This window comes from Pseudophryne corroboree, chromosome 2 (assembly GCF_028390025.1).
Source record: "Pseudophryne corroboree isolate aPseCor3 chromosome 2, aPseCor3.hap2, whole genome shotgun sequence".
Taxonomy (NCBI): Eukaryota; Metazoa; Chordata; class Amphibia; order Anura; family Myobatrachidae; genus Pseudophryne; species Pseudophryne corroboree.
The window spans coordinates 515,001,197-515,021,076 of record NC_086445.1 but is presented as its reverse complement, the minus strand read 5'-3'; the positions used below and the strand labels follow the sequence as shown (position 1 = coordinate 515,021,076).

Genomic DNA, 19,880 nt, shown 5'->3' with positions numbered 1-19,880 from the left:
TGTATTTTGCGCCTAAATTTAGTGCCCCCCCTCTCTTTTTTACCCTTTTCTGTAGTGTAGACTGCAGGGGAGAGCCAGGGAGCTTCCTTCCAGCGGAACGGTGAGGGAGAAATGGCGCCAGTGTACTGAGGGAGATAGCTCCGCCCCTTTTTCGGCGGACTTTTCTCCCGCTTTTTTATGGATTCTGGCAGGGGTATTTATCACATATATAGCCTCTGGGGCTATATATTGTGATATATTTGCCAGCCAAGGTGTATTTATTGCTTCTCAGGGCGCCCCCCCCCCCCCAGCGCCCTGCACCCTCAGTGACCGGAGTGTGAAGTGTGTATGAGGAGCAATGGCGCACAGCTGCAGTGCTGTGCGCTACCTTGGTGAAGACTGATGTCTTCTGCCGCCGATTTTCCGGATTCTTCTTGCTTCTGGCTCTGTAAGGGGGCCGGCGGCGCGGCTCCGGGACCGAACACCAATGGCCGGTTCCATGCGGTCGATCCCTCTGGAGCTAATGGTGTCCAGTAGCCTAAGAAGCCCAAGCTACCACCAGTTAGGTAGGTTCGCTTCTTCTCCCCTTAGTCCCTCGCTGCAGTGAGTCTGTTGCCAGCAGATCTCACTGTAAAATAAAAAACCTAACATATACTTTCTTTCTAGGAGCTCAGGAGAGCCCCTAGTGTGCATCCAGCTCGGCCGGGCACAGGATTCTAACTGAAGTCTGGAGGAGGGTCATAGTGGGAGGAGCCAGTGCACACCAGGTAGTCCTAATTCTTTCTTAGCTGTGCCCAGTCTCCTGCGGAGCCGCTATTCCCCATGGTCCTTACGGAGTCCCCAGCATCCACTAGGACGTTAGAGAAATAAGAATTTACTCACCGGTAATTCTATTTCTCGTAGTCCGTAGTGGATGCTGGGAACTCCGTAAGGACCATGGGGAATAGCGGGCTCCGAAGGAGACTGGGCACTCTAAGAAAGAATTAGGACTACCTGGAGTGCACTGGCTCCTCCCTCTATGCCCCTCCTCCAGACCTCAGTTAAGGAAACTGTGCCCGGAAGAGCTGACAATAAGGAAGGGATTTGGAATCCCGGGTAAGTCTCATACCAGCCACACCAATCACACCGTACAACTCGTGATACTATATCCAGTTAACAGTATGAACAACAACTGAGCCTCACGAACAGATGGCTCATAACAATAACCCTTTAGTTAGGCAATAACTATATACAAGTATTGCAGACAATCCGCACTTGGGACGGGCGCCCAGCATCCACTACGGACTACGAGAAATAGAATTACCGGTGAGTAAATTCTTATTTTCTCTGACGTCCTAGTCGATGCTGGGAACTCCGTAAGGACCATGGGGATTATACCAAAGCTCCCAAACGGGCGGGAGAGTGCGGATGACTCTGCAGCACCGAATGAGCAAACTCAAGGTCCTCCTCAGCCAGGGTATCAAACTTGTAGAATTTTGCAAATGTGTTTGAACCCGACCAAGTAGCAGCTCGGCAAAGTTGTAAAGCAGAGACCCCTTGGGCAGCCGCCCAAGAAGAGCCCACTTTCCTCGTGGAATGGGCTTTTACAGATTTAGGATGCGGCAGTCCAGCCGCAGAATGTGCAAGTTGAATCGTGCTACAGATCCAGCGAGCAATAGTCTGCTTAGAAGCAGGAGCACCCAGCTTGTTGGGTGCATAAAGGATAAATAGCGAGTCAGTTTTCCCGACTCCAGCCGTCCTGGAAACATATATTTTCAGGGCCCTGACTACGTCCAGTAACTTGGAATCCTCCACGTCCCGAGTAACCGCAGGCACCACAATAGGTTGGTTCACATGAAAAGCTGAAACCACCTTAGGAAGGAATTGGGAACGAGTCCTCAATTCCGCCCTATCCATATGAAAAATCAGATAAGGGCTTTTACAAGACAAAGCCGCCAATTCTGATACACGCCTGGCCGACGCCAAGGCCAACAGCATGACCACTTTCCACGTGAGGTATTTTAGCTCCACGGTTTTAAGTGGCTCAAACCAATGCGACTTTAGGAAATCCAACACCACGTTGAGATCCCACGGTGCCACTGGAGGCACAAAAGGGGGCTGAATATGCAGCACTCCTTTAACAAGTCTGAACTTCAGGCAGTGAAGCCAGTTCTTTTTGGAAGAAAATCGACAGAGCCGAGATCTGGACCTTAATGGAACCCAATTTTAGGCCCATAGTCACTCCTGACTGTAGGAAGTGCAGAAATCGACCGAGCTGAAATTCCTCCGTTGGGGCCCTCCTGGCCTCACACCAAGCAACATATTTTCGCCATATGCGGTGATAATGTCTTACGGTCACATCTTTCCTAGCTTTAATCAGCGTAGGAATGACCTCCTCCCGAATGCCCTTTTCTTTTAGGATCCGGTGTTCAACCGCCATGCCGTCAAACGCAGCCGCGGTAAGTCTTGGAACAGACAGGGCCCCTGCTGCAGCAGGTCCTGTCTGAGCGGCAGAGGCCATGGGTCCTCTGAGATCATTTCTTGAAGTTCTGGGTACCAAGCTCTTCTTGGCCAATCCTGAACCACAAGTATAGTTCTTACTCCTCTCCTTCTTATTATTCTCAGTACCTTGGGTATGAGAGGCAGAGGAGGGAACACATAAACCGACTGGTACACCCACGGTGTCACTAGAGCGTCCACAGCTATCGCCTGAGGGTCCCTTGACCTGGCGCAATATCTTTTTAGCCTTTTGTTGAGGCGGGACGCCATCATGTCCACCTGTGGCCTTTCCCAACGGTGTACAATCATTTGGAAGACTTCTGGATGAAGTCCCCACTCTCCCAGGTGGAGGTCGTGCCTGCTGAGGAAGTCTGCTTCCCAGTTGTCCACTCCCGGAATGAACACTGCTGACAGTGCTAACACATGATTTTCCGCCCATCGGAGAATCCTTGTGGCTTCTGCCATCGCCATCCTACTTCTTGTGCCGCCCTGACGGTTTACATGGGCGACCGCCGTGATGTTGTCTGACTGGATCAGCACCGGCTGGTGTTGAAGCAGGGGTCTTGCCTGACTTAGGGCATTGTAAATGGCCCTTAGTTCCAGAATATTTATGTGTAGGGAAGTCTCCTGACTCGTCCATAGTCCTTGGAAGTTTCTTCCCTGTGTGACTGCCCCCCAACCTCGAAGGCTGGCATCCGTGGTCACCAGGACCCAGGTCCTGTATGCCGAATCTGCGGCCCTCTAGAAGATGAGCACTCTGCAGCCACCACAACAGCGACACCCTGGTCCTTGGAGACAGGGTTATCAGCCGATGCATCTGAAGATGCGAGCCGGACCACTTGTCCAACAGATCTCACTGAAAGATCCTTGCATGGAACCTTCCGAATGGAATTGCTTCGTAAGAAGCTACCATCTTTCCCAGGACTCGCGTGCAGTGGTGCACCGACATCTGTTTTGGTTTTAGGAGGTCTCTGACTAGAGATGACAATTCCTTGGCCTTCTCCTCCGGGAGAAACACCTTTTTCTGTTCTGTGTCCAGAACCATCCCCAGGAACAGTAGACGCGTTGTAAGAACCAGCTGCGACTTTGGAATATTCAGGATCCAGCCGTGCTGTTGTAGCACTTCCCGAGCTAGTGCTACTCCGATCAACAACTGTTCCCTGGACCTCGCCTTTATAAGGAGATCGTCCAAGTACGGGATAATTATAACTCCCTTTTTTCGAAGGAGTATCATCATTTCGGCCATTACCTTGGTAAATACCCTCGGTGCCGTGGACAGACCAAACGGCAACGTCTGGAATTGGTAATGACAGTCCTGTACCACAAATCTGAGGTACTCCTGGTGAGGAGGGTAAATGGGGACATGCAGGTAAGCATCCTTGATGTCCAGTGATACCATGTAATCCCCTTCGTCCAGGCTTGCAATAACCGCCCTGAGCGATTCCATTTTGAACTTGAACCTTCTTATATAAGTGTTCAAGGATTTCAATTTTAAAATGGGTCTCACCGAACCGTCCGGTTTCGGTACCACAAACATTGTGGAATAGTAACCCCGTCCCTGTTGAAGGAGGGATACTTTGGTTATCACCTGCTGGGAGTACAGCTTGTGAATCGCCTCCAGCACCGCCTCCCTGTCTGGGGGAGTAGTTGGCAAGGCTGATTTGAGGAAACAGCGAGGGGGAGACGTCTCGAATTCCAGCTTGTACCCCTGAGATACCACTTGTAGAATCCAGGGATCCACCCGTGAGCGAACCCACTGGTCGCTGAAGTTCCGGAGACAGGCCCCCACCGCACCTGGCTCCACCTGTGGAGCCCCAGCGTCATGCGGTGGACTTAGAGGAAGCGGGAGAGGACTTTTGTTCCTGGGAACTTGCTCTTTGGTGCAGCTTTTTCCCCCTACCTCTGCCTCTGGGCAGAAAGGACACGCCTTTAACCCGCTTGCCTTTCTGGGGCCGAAAGGACTGTACCTGATAATACGGTGCTTTCTTTGGCTGTGAGGGAACATGGGGTAATGGAAATTACCAGTTTCTTATCGGGGGAAACACACGCTTCATCACACACTTCATTTAACTCTTCAGAAGGGGGAAAAACCACAGGTTGCTTTTTCTCCCCAAACATAATACCCTTTTTTGTGGTACCAGGGTTAATGTCAGAAATGTGCAACACATTTTTCATTGCCGTAATCATGTAACGGATGGCCCTATTGGAATGTGCACTAGTCTCATCGTCGTCGACACTGGAGTCAGTATCCGTGTCGACATCTGAGGTAGCGGGCGTTTTTGAGCCCCTGATGGCTTTTGAGACGCCTGGGCAGGCACGGACTGAGAAGCCGGCTGTCCCACATCTGCTATGTCATCAAACCTCTTATGTAAGGAGTTGACACTGTCACGTAATTCCTTCCACATATCCATCCACACAGGTGTCGACCCCGCAGGGGGTGACATCACATTTATCGGCACCTGCTCCGCCTCCACATAAACCTCATCAAACATGTCGACACAGCCGTACCGACACTCCGCACACACACAGGGAATGCTCTGACTGAGGACAGGACCCCACAAAGTCCTTTGGGGAGACAGAGAGAGAGTATGCCAGCACACACCACAGCGCTATAAATCACAGGGATGTACACTATAATGAGTGATTTTACCCTATAGCAGATAGAGAGATAGATATATATATATATATATATATATATATATATATATATATATATATATATATATATATATAGTATTTGTGCCTAAATTTAGTGCCCCCCCTGTCTTTTTTACCCTATTGAGCCTGGAAACTGCAGGGGAGAGCCTGGGGAGCGTCCTTCCAGCGGAGCTGTGAGAGGAAATGGCGCCAGTGTGCTGAGGGAGATAGCCCCGCCCCCTTCACGGCGGACTTCTCCCGCTTTTTTTATGGATATATGGCAGGGGATTCTACACATATATAGTCTTAATGACTATATTATGTGTATTTTTTTGCCAATGTAAGGTAATCTTATTGCAGCCCAGGGCGCCCCCCCCCCCCCCAGCGCCCTGCACCCATCAGTGACCGGAGTGTGAGGTGTGCATGGGGAGCAATGGCGCACAGCTGCAGTGCTGTGCGCTACCTTAAGGAAGACCGGAGTCTTCAGCCGCCGATTTCCTGGACGTTCTTCTTGCTTCTGGCTCTGCAAGGGGGACGGCGGCGCGGCTCCGGGACCGGACGACCGAGGCTGGGCCTGTGTTCGATCCCTCTGGAGCTAATGGTGTCCAGTAGCCTAGAAGCCCAAGCTAGCTGCAAGCAGGTAGATTCGCTTCTCTCCCCTAAGTCCCTCGTAGCAGTGAGTCTGTTGCCAGCAGATCTCACTGAAAATAAAAAACCTAAATATACTTTCTTTTCTAGAAGCTCAGGAGAGCCCCTAGTGTGCATCCAGCTCGAGCCGGGCACAGATTCTAACTGAGTTCTGGAGGAGGGGCATAGAGAGAGGAGCCAGTGCACTCCAGGTAGTCCTAATTCTTTCTTAGAGTGCCCAGTCTCCTTCGGAGCCCGCTATTCCCCATGGTCCTTACGGAGTTCCCAGCATCCACTAGGACGTCAGAGAATCTTTGTAAGCAGACCACACACTTTGTAAGCTGCCCTACATACACTAGGTTTGAAACCAGTCACCAATACACACTTGCACCATCACTAACTGTGGCACAAAAGATTACGTTTGGATACAGGCGTATTTACACAGCTCTGCATAGGCTACAGTTCCAACAACATGCCTTTCCTGGACATTCCCTACGTAAGAAAGCCCAGTTGCCCCCCTTCAGTGACAAATGAAGACTCAACTGAATTGCATTTTAAAGTAAATGGTGACTACAGACTGCAGTGTGAGGAAGCATAGCAGAGACACAAAATAGAAAGCAGAGTAAGGGGACACGCTGAGAGCATCATACTCACCTCTTGACTAGTGCTGTGCATGACTCCCGGATATGTTTTGAAATGAACCTTTGATGGGTTCACCACAGATTTCAGTTTCTCTGAGGTGAGTGTTCCAAAGCGGACAGGAATCATAGGATCTGCTTCCCCATGACATTGCAAGATAGAAATGTCCTTATTTACGCCACATGCAGCCTGCAATTTAAAGCAAAAAGAAGAAAATAAATAAATAAAAAGGGACATAAGAACTTTTTTTTCCATTTATTAACTTATTGTGCAGTTAGATTGAAGGACCCCACACACGGAGCGATGTGTCCTCCAGGGACCCATTGCAAGTGACGTGACACAGTGAGGTGCCGCCCATACTGGCAACGGGAGGAGGGGGTGGGAGAAATCGGGGCATCGTTCTCCACTTAGTCGGGTGCGCGCACTGACGTCGTTATCATGCCCACACATGGCCCTTTTTAAATGTGTCGTTCCGAGCGGATGGAAACACCCACATCGTTTAAAAAAATTGTGCCATGCGTGGGTACCTTTGCAAGTCAATCTAACTTAGAAAACCTGCCCTTTATTTAGTCTACCTCACTAAAAGAGCACATTTTAGCATAAACAGGCAAACCAGTACTCACTTTTTACTCATTTAAAGTCATGCTTTTCTTAAGGGTTTAAGCCGCAAGACAAACAAGACACTATCATGGCCCATATCACCTTTCAAATTACACTTAAAAGATATCTGAAGGAATGGGATCTTCTCCTATGCCAAGTGGCCTGCCTCCTGTGGTTAGTGCTTAGTCCCCTATTGGGAGTGCACCTCTTGCCTTAGGAAAATTCACAAAACATTATACATCTATTAATTTTTATCCCTGTAACATCATGAGTGAGCTGCCTACAACCTGGTTGTAGTTTAGATCCTGCCTGTACAGAGATGCAGATGGGAGTTTAGAGTGGGAGGAGAACAAGACAGACATTATTAAGCCTGCATAAACAGAAGGGAAAATGGCAGTACCATCTTTTCTAAAATTCACATGTACCAAGCTGCATTGCAAATATGTATTCTTGGGCCTGAATGGAAACTTGTTTGAAAGTCTAAATGCGTTTTAAATCAAAAGGTTCAACAAAAAGGTGTCACATCGTTCCTCTGGAGCAGCTCGGCTACATACTATTTCAAACGTAATAAACATCTAAGAATCAGGGCGTTAGTCACTGCTTACTACACTGCTCTATAGAGCATCTCCCAGACAAGGGACCACAATATTCTACCAGATCTTTGGAGGATGGCTCCCTGTAGGCAGTTACTCTCCGATTGACATCTCTTTTAAAAAGTTATTTCTCTGACGTCCTAAGTGGATGCTGGGACTCCGTAAGGACCATGGGGAATAGCGGCTCCGCAGGAGACTGGGCACAACTAAAGAAAGCTTTAGGACTACCTGGTGTGCACTGGCTCCTCCCACTATGACCCTCCTCCAGACCTCAGTTAGAATCTTGTGCCCGGCTGAGCTGGATGCACACTAGGGGCTCTCCTGAGCTCCTAGAAAGAAAGTATATTTAGGTTTTTTATTTTACAGTGAGATCTGCTGGCAACAGACTCACTGCAGCGAGGGACTAAGGGGAGAAGAAGCGAACCTACCCAACAGGTGGTAGTTTGGGCTTCTTAGGCTACTGGACACCATTAGCTCCAGAGGGATCGACCGTAGGACCCGACCTTGGTGTTCGTTCCCGGAGACGCGCCGCCGGCCCCCTTACAGAGCCAGAAGCAAGAAGTGTTCCGGAAAATCGGCGGCAGAAGACTTCTGTCTTCAACAAGGTAGCGCACAGCACTGCAGCTGTGCGCCATTGCTCCTCATGCACACCTCACACTCCGGTCACTGATGGGTGCAGGGCGCTGGGGGGGGGGGGGGGGGCGCCCTGAGGGCAATATAAGACACCTTGGCTGGCAAATCATCACAATATATAGTCCCAGGGCTATATATGTGATAAATTACCCCTGCCAGAATCCATAAAAAAGCGGGAGAAAAGTCCGCCGAAAAAGGGGCGGGGCTATCTCCCTCAGCACACTGGCGCCATTTTTTCTTCACAGTGCAGCTGGAAGACAGCTCCCCAGGCTCTCCCCTGTAGTTTTCAGGCTCAAAGGGTTAAAAAGAGAGGGGGGGGGGGCACTAAATTTAGGCGCAATATATGTATACAAGCAGCTATTGAGGGAAAAAATCACTCAGTTATAGTGTTAATCCCTGCATTATATAGCGCTCTGGTGTGTGCTGGCATACTCTCTCTCTGTCTCCCCAAAGGACTTTGTGGGGTCCTGTCCTCAGTCAGAGCATTCCCTGTGTGTGTGCGGTGTGTCGGTACGGCTGTGTCGACATGTTGGATGAGGAAGGTTACGTGGAGGCGGAGCAGAGGCCGATAAATGGGATGTCGCCCCCTGTGGGGCCGACACCAGAGTGGATGGATAGGTGGAAGGTATTAACCGACAATGTCAACTCCTTACATAAAAGGCTGGATGACGTAACAGCTGTGGAACAGCCGGCTTCTCAGCCCGCGCCTGCCCAGGCGTCTCAAAGGCCATCACGGGCTCAAAAAAACGCCTGTTACCTCAGATGGCAGACACAGATGTCGACACGGAGTCTGACTCCAGTGTCGACGAGGTTGAGATATATACACAATCCACTAGGAACATCCGTTACATGATCTCGGCAATGAAAAATGTGTTACACATTTCTGACATGAACCCAAGTACCACATAAAAGGGGTTTTATTTTTGGGGAGAAAAAGCAGCCAGTGTTTTGTTCCCCCATCAGATGAGTGAATGAAGTGTGTAAAGAAGTGTGGGTTCCCCCGATAAGAAACTGGTAATTTCTAAAAAGTTACTGATGGCGTACCCTTTCCCGCCAGGGGATAGGTCACGTTGGGAGATATCCCCTAGGGTGGATAAGGCGCTCACACGTTTGTCAAAAAAGGTGGCACTTTTTCAATTTCAATAAAAATGTTGCATTAAAAAAAAAAAAAAAAAAAGGTGGCACTGCCGTCTTAGGATACGGCCACCTTGAAGGAGCCTGCTGATAAAAAGCAGGAGGCTATCCTGAAGTCTGTATATACACACTCAGGTTCTATACTGAGACCTGCAATTGCCTCAGCATAAATAGTGCTGCTGCAGCGTGGTCTGATAACCTGTCAGATAATATTAATACCCTAGACAGGGATAATATTTTGCTAACATAGAGCATATTAAAGACGTCGTCTTATATATGAAGGATGCACAGAGGGATATTTGCCGGCTGGCATCCAGAATTAATGCAATGTCCATTCTGCCAGGAGGGTATTAGAAACCCGGCAGTGGACAGGTGATGCTGCCTTTAAAAAGGCACATGGGAGATTCTGCCTTATAAGGGTGAGGAATTGTTTGGGGATGGTCTCTGGGACCTCGTATCCACAGCAACAGCTGGGAAGAAATTTTTTTACCTCAGGTTTCCTCACAGCCTAAGAAAGCACCGTATTTTCAGGTACAGTCCTTTCGGCTTCAGAAAAGCAAGCGGGTCAAAGGCGCTTCCTTTCTGCACAGAGACAAGGGTAGAAGGAAAAAGCTGCACCAGACAGCCAGTTCCCAGGATCAAAAATCTTCCCCCGCTTCCTCCGAGTCCACCGCATGGCGCTGGGGCTCCACAGGTGGAGACAGATGCGGTGGGGGCGCGTCTCGGGAACTTCAGGGACCAGTGGGCTTGCCCACAGGTGGATCCCTGGGTTCTGCAAGTAGTATCACAGGGATACAGGCTGGAGTTCGAGGCGACTCCCCCTCGCCGTTACCTCACATCAGCCTTGCATGCTGCCCTCGGAGAAAGGTAGTACTGGCGGCAATTCACAAGCTGTACTTCCAGCAGGTGAAATCAAGGTACCCCTCCTTCAACAAGGCCGGGGTTACTATTCCAAAATGTTGTGGTACCGAAACCAGACGGTTCGGTGAGACCCATTCTAAAATTGAAATCCTTGAACACTTATATACGAAGGTTTAAGTTCAAAATGGAATCGCTCAGGGCGATTATTGCAAGCCTGGAGAATTTCATGGTATCACTGGACATCAAGGATGCTTACCTGCATGTCCCTATTTACCCTCTTCACCAGGAGTACCTCAAAATTGTGGTACAGGATTGTCATTACTAATTCCAGACGTTGCCGTTGGTCTGTCCCCGGCACCGAGGTATTTACCAAGGTAATGGCCGAAATAATTATCCCGTACTTGGACGATCTCCTTGGTGGCTGCAGAGTGCTCATCTTCTAGGGGGCCGCAGATTCGGCATACAGGACTGGGTCCTGGTGACCACGGATGCCAGCCTTCGAGGCTGGCGGGCAGTCACACAGGGAAGAAACTTCCAAGGCTATGGAAAAGTCAGGAGACTTCCCTACACATAAATATTCTGGAACTAAGGGCCATTTACAATGCCCTAAGTCAGGCTAGACCCCTGCTTCAACACCGGCCGGTGCTGATCCAGTCAGACAACATCACGGCGGTCGCTCATGTAAACCGACAGGGCGGCACAAGAAGCAGGATGGCGATGGCAGAAGCCACAAGGATTCTCCGTTGGGCGGAAAATCATGTGTTAGCACTGTCAGCAGTGTTCATTCCCGGAGTGGACAACTGAGAAGCAGACTTTCTCAGAAGACACGACCTCCACCCGGGAGAGTGGGGACTTCATCCAGAAGTCTTCCAAATGATTGTACACCGTTGGGAAAGGCCACAGGTGGACATGATGGCGTCCCGCCTCAACAAAAAGCTACAAAGATATTGCGCCAGGTCAAGGGACCCTCAGGCGATAGCTGTGGACGCTCTGGTAACACCGTGGGTGTACCAGTCGGGGTATGTGTTCCCTTCTCTGCCTCTCTTACCCAGGGTAATGAGAATAATAAGAAGGAGAGGAGTAAGAACTATACTCATTGTTCCGGGTTGGCCAAGAAGAGCTTGGTACCCAGAAATCCAAGAAATGATCTCAGAGGACCCATGGTCTCTGCCGCTCAGACAGGACCTGCTGCAGCAGGGGGCCTGTCTGTTCCAAGACGTACCGCGGCTGCGTTTGACGGCATGGCGGTTGAACGCCGGATCCTGAAGGAAAAGGGCATTCCGGAGGAAGTTATCCCTACACTATTTAAAGCTAGGAAAGAAGTGAACGCAAACCATTATCACCGCATATGGCGGAAATATGTTGCATGCTGTGAGGCCAGGAAGGCCCCAAAGGAGGAATTTCAGCTAGGTCGATTTCTGCACTTCCTACAGTCAGAGGTGACTATGGGCCTAAAACTGGGTTCCATTAAGGTCCAGATTTCGGCTCTATCGATTTTCTTCCAAAATAGAACTGGCTTCACTGCCTGAAGTTCAGACTTTTGTTAAGGGAGTGCTGCATAGTCAGCCCCCGTTTGTGCCTCCAGTGGCACCGTGGGATCTCAACGTGGTGTTGGATTTCCTGAAGTCGCATTGGGTTGAGCCACTGAAATCCGTGGAGCTACAATACTTCACGTGGAAAGTGGTCATGCTGTGGGCCTTGGCGTCGGCCAGGCGTGTATCAGAATTGGCGGCTTTGTCATACAAAAGCCCTTATCTGTATTTTATATGGATAAGGCGGAATTGAGGACTCGTTCCCAATTCCTTCCTAAGGTGGTATCAGTTTTTCATGTGAACCAACCTATTGTGGTGCCTGCGGCTACTTGGGACTTGGAGGATTCCAAGTTACTGGACGTAGTCAGGGCCCTGAAAAGTATAGGTTTCCAGGACGGCTGGAGTCAGGAAAACCGACTCGCTATTTATCCTGTATGCACCCAACAAGCTGGGTGCTCCTGCTTCTAAGCAGACTATTGCTCGCTGGATCTGTAGCACGATTCAACTTGCACATTCTGCGGCTGGACTGCCGCACCCTAAATCTGTAAAAGCCCATTCCATGAGGAAAGTGGGCTCTTCTTGGGCGGCTGCCCGAGGGGTCTCGGCTTTACAACTTTGCAGAGCTGTTACTTGGTCGGGTTCAAACATTTTTGCAAGAGTCTACAAGTTTGATACCCTGGCTGAGGAGGACCTAGAGTTTGCTCATTCGGTGCTGCAGAGTCATCCGCACTCTCCCGCCCGTTTGGGAGCTTTGGTATAATCCCCATGGTCCTTACGGAGTCCCAGCATCCACTTAGGACGTCAGAGAAAATAAGATTTTACTCACCGGTAAATCTATTTCTCGTAGTCCGTAGTGGATGCTGGGCGCCCATCCCAAGTGCGGATTGTCTGCAATACTTGTTTATAGTTATTGCCTAACTAAAGGGTTATTGTTGAGCCATCTGTTGAGAGGCTCAGTTCTATTTCATACTGTTAACTGGGTATAGTATCACGAGTTATACGGTGTGATTGGTGTGGCTGGTATGAGTCTTACCCGGGATTCAAAGTCCTTCCTTATTGTGTCAGCTGTTCCGGGCACAGTATCCTAACTGAGGTCTGGAGGAGGGTCATAGTGGGAGGAGCCAGTGCACACCAGGTAGTCCTAAAGCTTTCTTTAGTTGTGCCCAGTCTCCTGCGGAGCCGCTATTCCCCATGGTCCTTACGGAGTCCCAGCATCCACTACGGACTACGAGAAATAGATTTACCGGTGAGTAAAATCTTATTTTTCAGGCACACTAAACCTGGAAAGTACATGCATCAAAAATTTCAGCGTTTAAACTCTTGCCCATACAACATTATGCTCTGACCTTACCTCCATCCAAACAGCTAAAAATAAGGAATGTGGTGTTCTATGGATCCAGTCACTAAAATGTAGAGTCAGCAATACAGAACTTGCGCTAACCTTACCTGAGGGAATGTCTTGTGTAGCGGCAGCCAACAGCTGAGCCCAACTATTCCAGCAAGTTTGTGTTGACAGGTCAGCGCTGTATACAAAGATAGAGCACCTCCCTGAAAAGGACAATGAAGGGTAAAGACTGGTTTAAACTATGATAATATACTTATGCAGATGTAATGTTTTGTGCAAGTTAGTGGATTTTTGAGAACAGTGCTAAGAAGTTGGAGAAATAAAAATATAATGTAGTGGTCACTTTTAATTAAATTTCTCTGCAACAGGTAGGCATAATAAGATGATCTATGAATCAAGGCAGCAGTAATCATCCAGTGTTTATGCTGGTACCTAACATGGCTGTATCCCATGTCAAAGCACACAACTGCCACAAGGGTAACACTACGCACCTGAGAGAATCCACCAAGGACAATCCTATTTGCCGGAATTCCATTCTTTACCTCATGCTCAATGATGCTCTTAACTAAAAGAAAGTAAGATGTGAATTTTATTTTTCTTTAAAACATTAAGTAGGTTAACTTCTGTAGTTTGATAGGTAACTCTGCAGCATTCACTAGATGTATTCTTACTGCTATCTGCAGCCTTCTTAATTCCTGCTTCATCTTCAGGAGCGTCCGGACTTAGGCCCATTAAGTCAAACCTGCAGTGAAAGGAGAAGCAAATTTTTTTTTTTTAAATGGGAAACCCCAGCGGTTCTACCATGAAAGAGGTATTGGCCATGGACACATGCTTACCAAGCTGGCATCACCATCTTCATGTTCAGTGATACGGGAATACGAGGTCTGCAGGAGTAAAAATTGCATCATACTTAATGTGTAAGCCAGAAGTGAGGCACACTATTTAGTCAAGGAATCCTCTAACAGCAGAACAAAATATTTCAGAATCATACTCACGCATGTGGACATATGTACTTCACATAGGGCAATTTAATAGCAGATAGTGCCTCAGCCCAGCCATGTCTATAAAAAAAAGAAAAAAAGAATACAATAAAAAAAATAGGTCACACATCACACAAAGAGATATGAGAAAATTATATATATATATATATATATATATATATATATATATATATATATATATATATAATTTATTTATTTATTGCTTTTCATTAGGAACAGAATTAAGGGAGCAGCTACTTGGAATCATAATATATACATATATATATATATATATATATATATATATATATATATATATATATATATATATATATATTGACAAAGCCTATATGCTTATCCTATTTAAAACACTTTAAAAAGGTTAAGAAACACAGTACGCAATTGGCGCAAAAGGTACCGCAAGGGTACGCCCTTAGTGTAGCAGACGCTGTGCACAGGGTGTGAGCACAGGCGTCGCAGACACTTACAGAATTAAACTTTTATAACTATACCATAAACAATGTACTTATACTGTAAACCCTTGTGCAGTGATAAGGTGTAAATGCAACACAGTGTAACCTTGTTAGTTTAAAAGCTGTATGAGCGTATGTGACGCTCTGAGAACCCCTTAGCAATATAATAAACACTCAAATACCGGTCTAAGGGTCTAACGCCTTTTAAGGAAATGAATGAACGTTCAATCGCAAAAGAATAATACAATACAAGTTATACACTACCAAGATAACATAAAATACCTAACCGAATCACTACACACAAAATACAATAAAGATACAATTACATTTAAAGGGGGGGGGGAAGGAGAGAGAGAGAGAATGGCTTATAACATTAAATAAGAGACAATATGTCTGCAGAGAATTTACACATGTGAGAAACAATCGCTGCGCAGTTAGTCAATGCTGAGACCCTTTGTGGAGAGAAAAATTGAGCTCACCCAGGCTGGCTGTCCCTATATACACAACACCCAGCAACAACACAATGGTCCCTACAATACCGCATGGGACAGAAGCTAGACTCCATTTTGGGAAAAACTCCCATGATTCCAAAGTCTGTAACATATGATTTAAAAGGGAATGCTAGCAGCCATTTTAGATTTGCAAGTCCAAACACATGGCACTCTCTGCTACACCACAATCACATAGCAGAAGACACAAGACTCCACTATATTCCAAAATGTCCAAGCCTCAACACAATGCATATGTTCTGATTTTACAATTCCAAACCATCTAAATCACCTTTCACAATTTCAAGCCAACACAGTATCTCAATAACCAGGTACCCTCAAGTATCAGCCTGCTATTGCTACAAGCACATGACTACAGTAACAAAAGGAAGTATGTTTTGACTTCTAACCTTCAGCAAGATGTATCATGTAAAACTACTATAATCTGTTACAAATCACCATCCATAAATGTATACCAGAGATGCTATGCTACAGATTGTCTACTGTTCCAATTCATTACAGATTTCATAGAGTATCATCCCAACACCCAACAATCACACAACTGCACAAGCACCATTAACCTTAAGCCATTTGTATCTCCAAACTAACTATTCTATGCCAATCATTTCACAACTACTTTACCACAAACACATATTTAAACTATTCTATGCCATTAAGCCATGTGAATTCAATACTTAGCCTTCGTAAGGAGGTCAGTCCTGGTGATGAGCCAGCCATGCTTCTGGGTGCTATGTAGCTGTGTGAGTGAGTGTGCCCTGTGATTTCCAGTGGATATATCATACCTGCATTACAGCTGTGGGGGTGTGTCAACCACAGGAAGTGTGTGTCTTTCACAGCATGTGGGCTAGCTGTATCAGTGAGCAGAGCTGACCATGTGATCTTGGTTATGCACTTGTTTCAAATTCCTGTCTTGTGGGAAGCTATTGTTTGGCGAATACTGTCTCACTGTCCACTTTCAGTTGAGACAATGACATCCCAGCAATCATTCTTCTGGAGACAAATCCAGCCCCATTCGTAAACACAGGTGTTGGCCCTCCTCATTGAATCTCAAAGCTTAGTGTCATTAAAGGCTATTGTACTCCGTCTGCGGGAAAGAAACTGATTCGGAATACAATTAATCTTCAATTACTATTCCTGTGCTTAACTATGCATAAGAACATGTGAAGCCCTCCCAACATGAAAGCTATTGTTTGGGGAATCTCTAAGGTCAAAGAGCCATCTTGAGACCCACTGATACCTGTTGAACTCAGGGGAATAATAAGAATTTACTTACCGATAATTCTATTTCTCGGAGTCCGTAGTGGATGCTGGGGTTCCTGAAAGGACCATGGGGAATAGCGGCTCCGCAGGAGACAGGGCACAAAAGTAAAGCTTTTCCGATCAGGTGGTGTGCACTGGCTCCTCCCCCTATGACCCTCCTCCAGACTCCAGTTAGGTACTGTGCCCGGACGAGCGTACACAATAAGGGAGGAATTTTGAATCCCGGGTAAGACTCATACCAGCCACACCAATCACACCGTACAACTTGTGATCTAAACCCAGTTAACAGTATGATAACAAAAGGAGCCTCTGAAAGACGGCTTCCTACAACAATAACCCGATTTTTGTAACAATAACTATGTACAAGTATTGCAGAATAATCCGCACTTGGGATGGGCGCCCAGCATCCACTACGGACTCCGAGAAATAGAATTATCGGTAAGTAAATTCTTATTTTCTCTATCGTCCTAGTGGATGCTGGGGTTCCTGAAAGGACCATGGGGATTATACCAAAGCTCCCAAACGGGCGGGAGAGTGCGGATGACTCTGCAGCACCGAATGAGAGAACTCCAGGTCCTCTTTTTGCCAGGGTATCAAATTTGTAGAATTTTACAAACGTGTTCTCCCCCGACCACGTAGCTGCTCGGCAGAGTTGTAATGCCGAGACCCCTCGGGCAGCCGCCCAAGATGAGCCCACCTTCCTTGTGGAATGGGCATTTACATATTTTTTGCTGTGGCAAGCCTGCCACAGAATGTGCAAGCTGAATTGTACTACAAATCCAACGAGCAATAGTCTGCTTAGAAGCAGGAGCACCCAGCTTGTTGGGTGCATACAGGATAAACAGCAAGTCAGATTTCCTGACTCCAGCCAACCTGGAAACTATATTTTCAGGGCCCTGACAACATCCAGCAACTTGGAGTCCTCCAAGTCCCTAGTAGCCACAGGTACCACAATAAGCTGGTTCAGGTGAAACGCTGACACCACCTTAGGGAGAAACTGGGGACGAGTCCACAGCTTTGCTCTATCCGAATGGACAATCAGATATGGCTTTGTGAGATAAAGCCGCCAATTCTGACACTCGCCTGGCCGAGGCCAGGACCAACAGCATGGTCGCTTTCCATGTGAGATATATCAAATCCACAGATTTGAGTTGTTTAAACCAATGTGATTTTAGGAATCCCAAACTACGTTGAGATCGCCCAGTGCCACTGGAGACATCAAAAGGGGGTTGTATATGCAGTACTTCCTTAACAACTTCTGGACTTCAGGAACTGAAGCCAATTTCTTTCTGGAAGAAAATCGACCGGTCGAAATTTGAACCTTAATGGACCCCAATTTGAGACCCATATACACTCCTGTTTGCAGGAAATGTAGGAATTAACCTAGTTGAAATTCTTCCGTGGAGCCTTCCTGGCCTCACACCATGGAACACATTTTCACCTAAGCAGTGATAATGTTGTGCGGTCACCTCCTTCCTGGCTCTGACCAGGGTAGGGATGACCTCTTCCGGAATGCCTTTTTCCCTTAGGATCCGGCGTTCACCCGTCAACGCGGCTGCGGTAAGTCATGGAACAGACATGATTCTTGCTGAATCAAGATCCTTTCTAGTATCTCTTGAAGTTCCGGGTACCAAGTTCTTCTTGGCCAAACCGGAGCCACGAGTATAGTTCTTACTCCTCTCCTTCCTATCATTCTCCATACACTGGGTATGAAAGGCAGAGGAGGGAACACATACACCGACTGGTACACCCACGGTGTTACCAGAGCGTCCCAGCTATTGCCTGAGGGTCTCTAGACCTGGCGCTTCATGTGGGACGCCATCATAACCACCTTTGGTCTTTCCCAACGGTTTACAAACATGTGGAAACTTCCAGATGAAGTTCCCACTTTTCCGGGTGGAATTCATTCATGCTGAGGAAATCTTCCTAGTTGTCCACTCCCGGAATGAACACTGCTGACAGTGTTATCACATGATTTTTCGCCCAGCGAAGAATCCTTGCTGTCATTGCCCTCCTGCTTCTTGTGCCGCCCCGTCTGTTTACGTGGGCGACTGCCATGATGATGTCCTACTGGATCAGCACCGGTTGACTTTGAAGCAGAGGTCTTCCTAGGCTCAGAGCATCGTAAATTGCCCTTAGCTCCAGTATATTCATGTGGAGAGAAATCTCCAGACTTGACCACACTTCCTTGGAAATTTCTTCCCTGTGTGACTGTTCCCCAGCCTCTCAGACTGGCATCCGTGGTCACCAGAACACAGTCCTGAATGCTGAATGTGCTGCCCTCTAGAAGATGAGCACTCTGCAGCCCCCACAGAAGAGACACCCTTGTCCTTGGAGACAGGGTTATCCGCTGATGCATCTGAAGATGCGATCCGGACCATTCGTCCCGCAAATCCCCCTGAAAAGTTTTTGCGTGAGATCTGCCGAATGGAATCGCTTCGTAAGAAGCCACCATTTTTCCCAGGACTCCTGTGCATTGATGCACTGATACTTGGCCTGGTTTTAGGAGGTTTCTGACTAGGTCGGATAACTCCCTGGCTTTCCCCTCCAGGAGAAATACCTCTTTCTGGACTATGCCCAGAATCATTCCTAGGAACAGCAGACGTATCATCGGAAAACAGCTGCGATTTTTGGAATATTTAGAATCCACTCGTGCTGTCGTAGAACTACTTTAGATAGTTCTTTTCCGACCTCCAACTGTTCTCTGGAAACTTGCCCCTTTCAGGATATCGTCCAAGTAAGGGATAATTAAGATGCCTTTCTTCTTTTAAGAATCATCTTTTCGGCCATTACCTTGGTAAAGGCCCGGGGTGCCGTGGATAATTCAACGGCAGCGTCTGAAACTGATATTGACAGTTCTGTATCACGAACCAGAGGTACCCTTGTTGAGAAGGGCAAATTTGGACATGGAGGTAATCCTTGATGTCCAGGGACACCATATAGTCCCCTTTTTTCCGGTTCTCTATCACTGCTCTGAGTGACTCCATCTTGATTTTAACCTTTTTATGTAAGTGTTCAAAGATTTCAGATTTAGACTATGTCTCACCAAGCCTTCTGGCTTCAGCACCACAATATAGTGTGGAAGACTAATACCCTTTTCCTTGTTGTAGGAGGGGTACTTTGATTATCACCTGCTGGAAATACAGCTTGTGAATTTTTTTCCAATACTGCCTCCCTGTCGGAGGGAGCCGTTGGTAAAGCAGGCTTCAGGAACCTGCGAGGAAAAAATGTCTCGACTCTCCAATCTGTACCCCTGGGATAATACTTGTACGATCTAGGGGTCAACTTGCGAGTGATCCCACTGCGCGCTGAGACTCTTGAGACTACCCCCCCACCTCACCTGAGTCCGCTTGCACGGCCCCAGCGTCACGCTGAGGACTTGGCAGACGCGGTGGAGGGCTTCTTTTCCTGGGAAGGGGCTGCCTGCTGCAGTCTACTTCCCTTTCCTCTATGTCTGGGCAGATATGACTGGCCTTTTGCCCGCTTGCCCACATGGGAAACGGAAGGATTGAGGCTGAAAAGACAGTGTCTTTTTCTGCTGAGATGTAACTTGGGGTAAAAAGGTTGGATTTCCCAGCTGTAGCCGTGGCCCCCAGGTCC

General features: G+C 47.6%; 1 protein-coding gene across 2 annotated transcripts in view; it reads right to left on the bottom strand.

Moving 5' to 3' along the window:
* Positions 1-19,880, bottom strand: part of LYPLA2 (lysophospholipase 2) — a 49,556-nt gene that overhangs the window by 18,822 nt on the left and 10,854 nt on the right. For both annotated transcript variants that reach the window (XM_063954100.1, XM_063954101.1), the window contains exons 3-8: positions 14,054-14,119; positions 13,895-13,942; positions 13,730-13,800; positions 13,550-13,623; positions 13,160-13,261; positions 6,376-6,549 (exon numbers count right to left, since the gene is read on the bottom strand). In XM_063954100.1, coding sequence (XP_063810170.1) covers positions 6,376-6,549; positions 13,160-13,261; positions 13,550-13,623; positions 13,730-13,800; positions 13,895-13,942; positions 14,054-14,119 — 535 coding nt within the window. The remainder of the gene's footprint in view (positions 1-6,375; positions 6,550-13,159; positions 13,262-13,549; positions 13,624-13,729; positions 13,801-13,894; positions 13,943-14,053; positions 14,120-19,880) is intronic.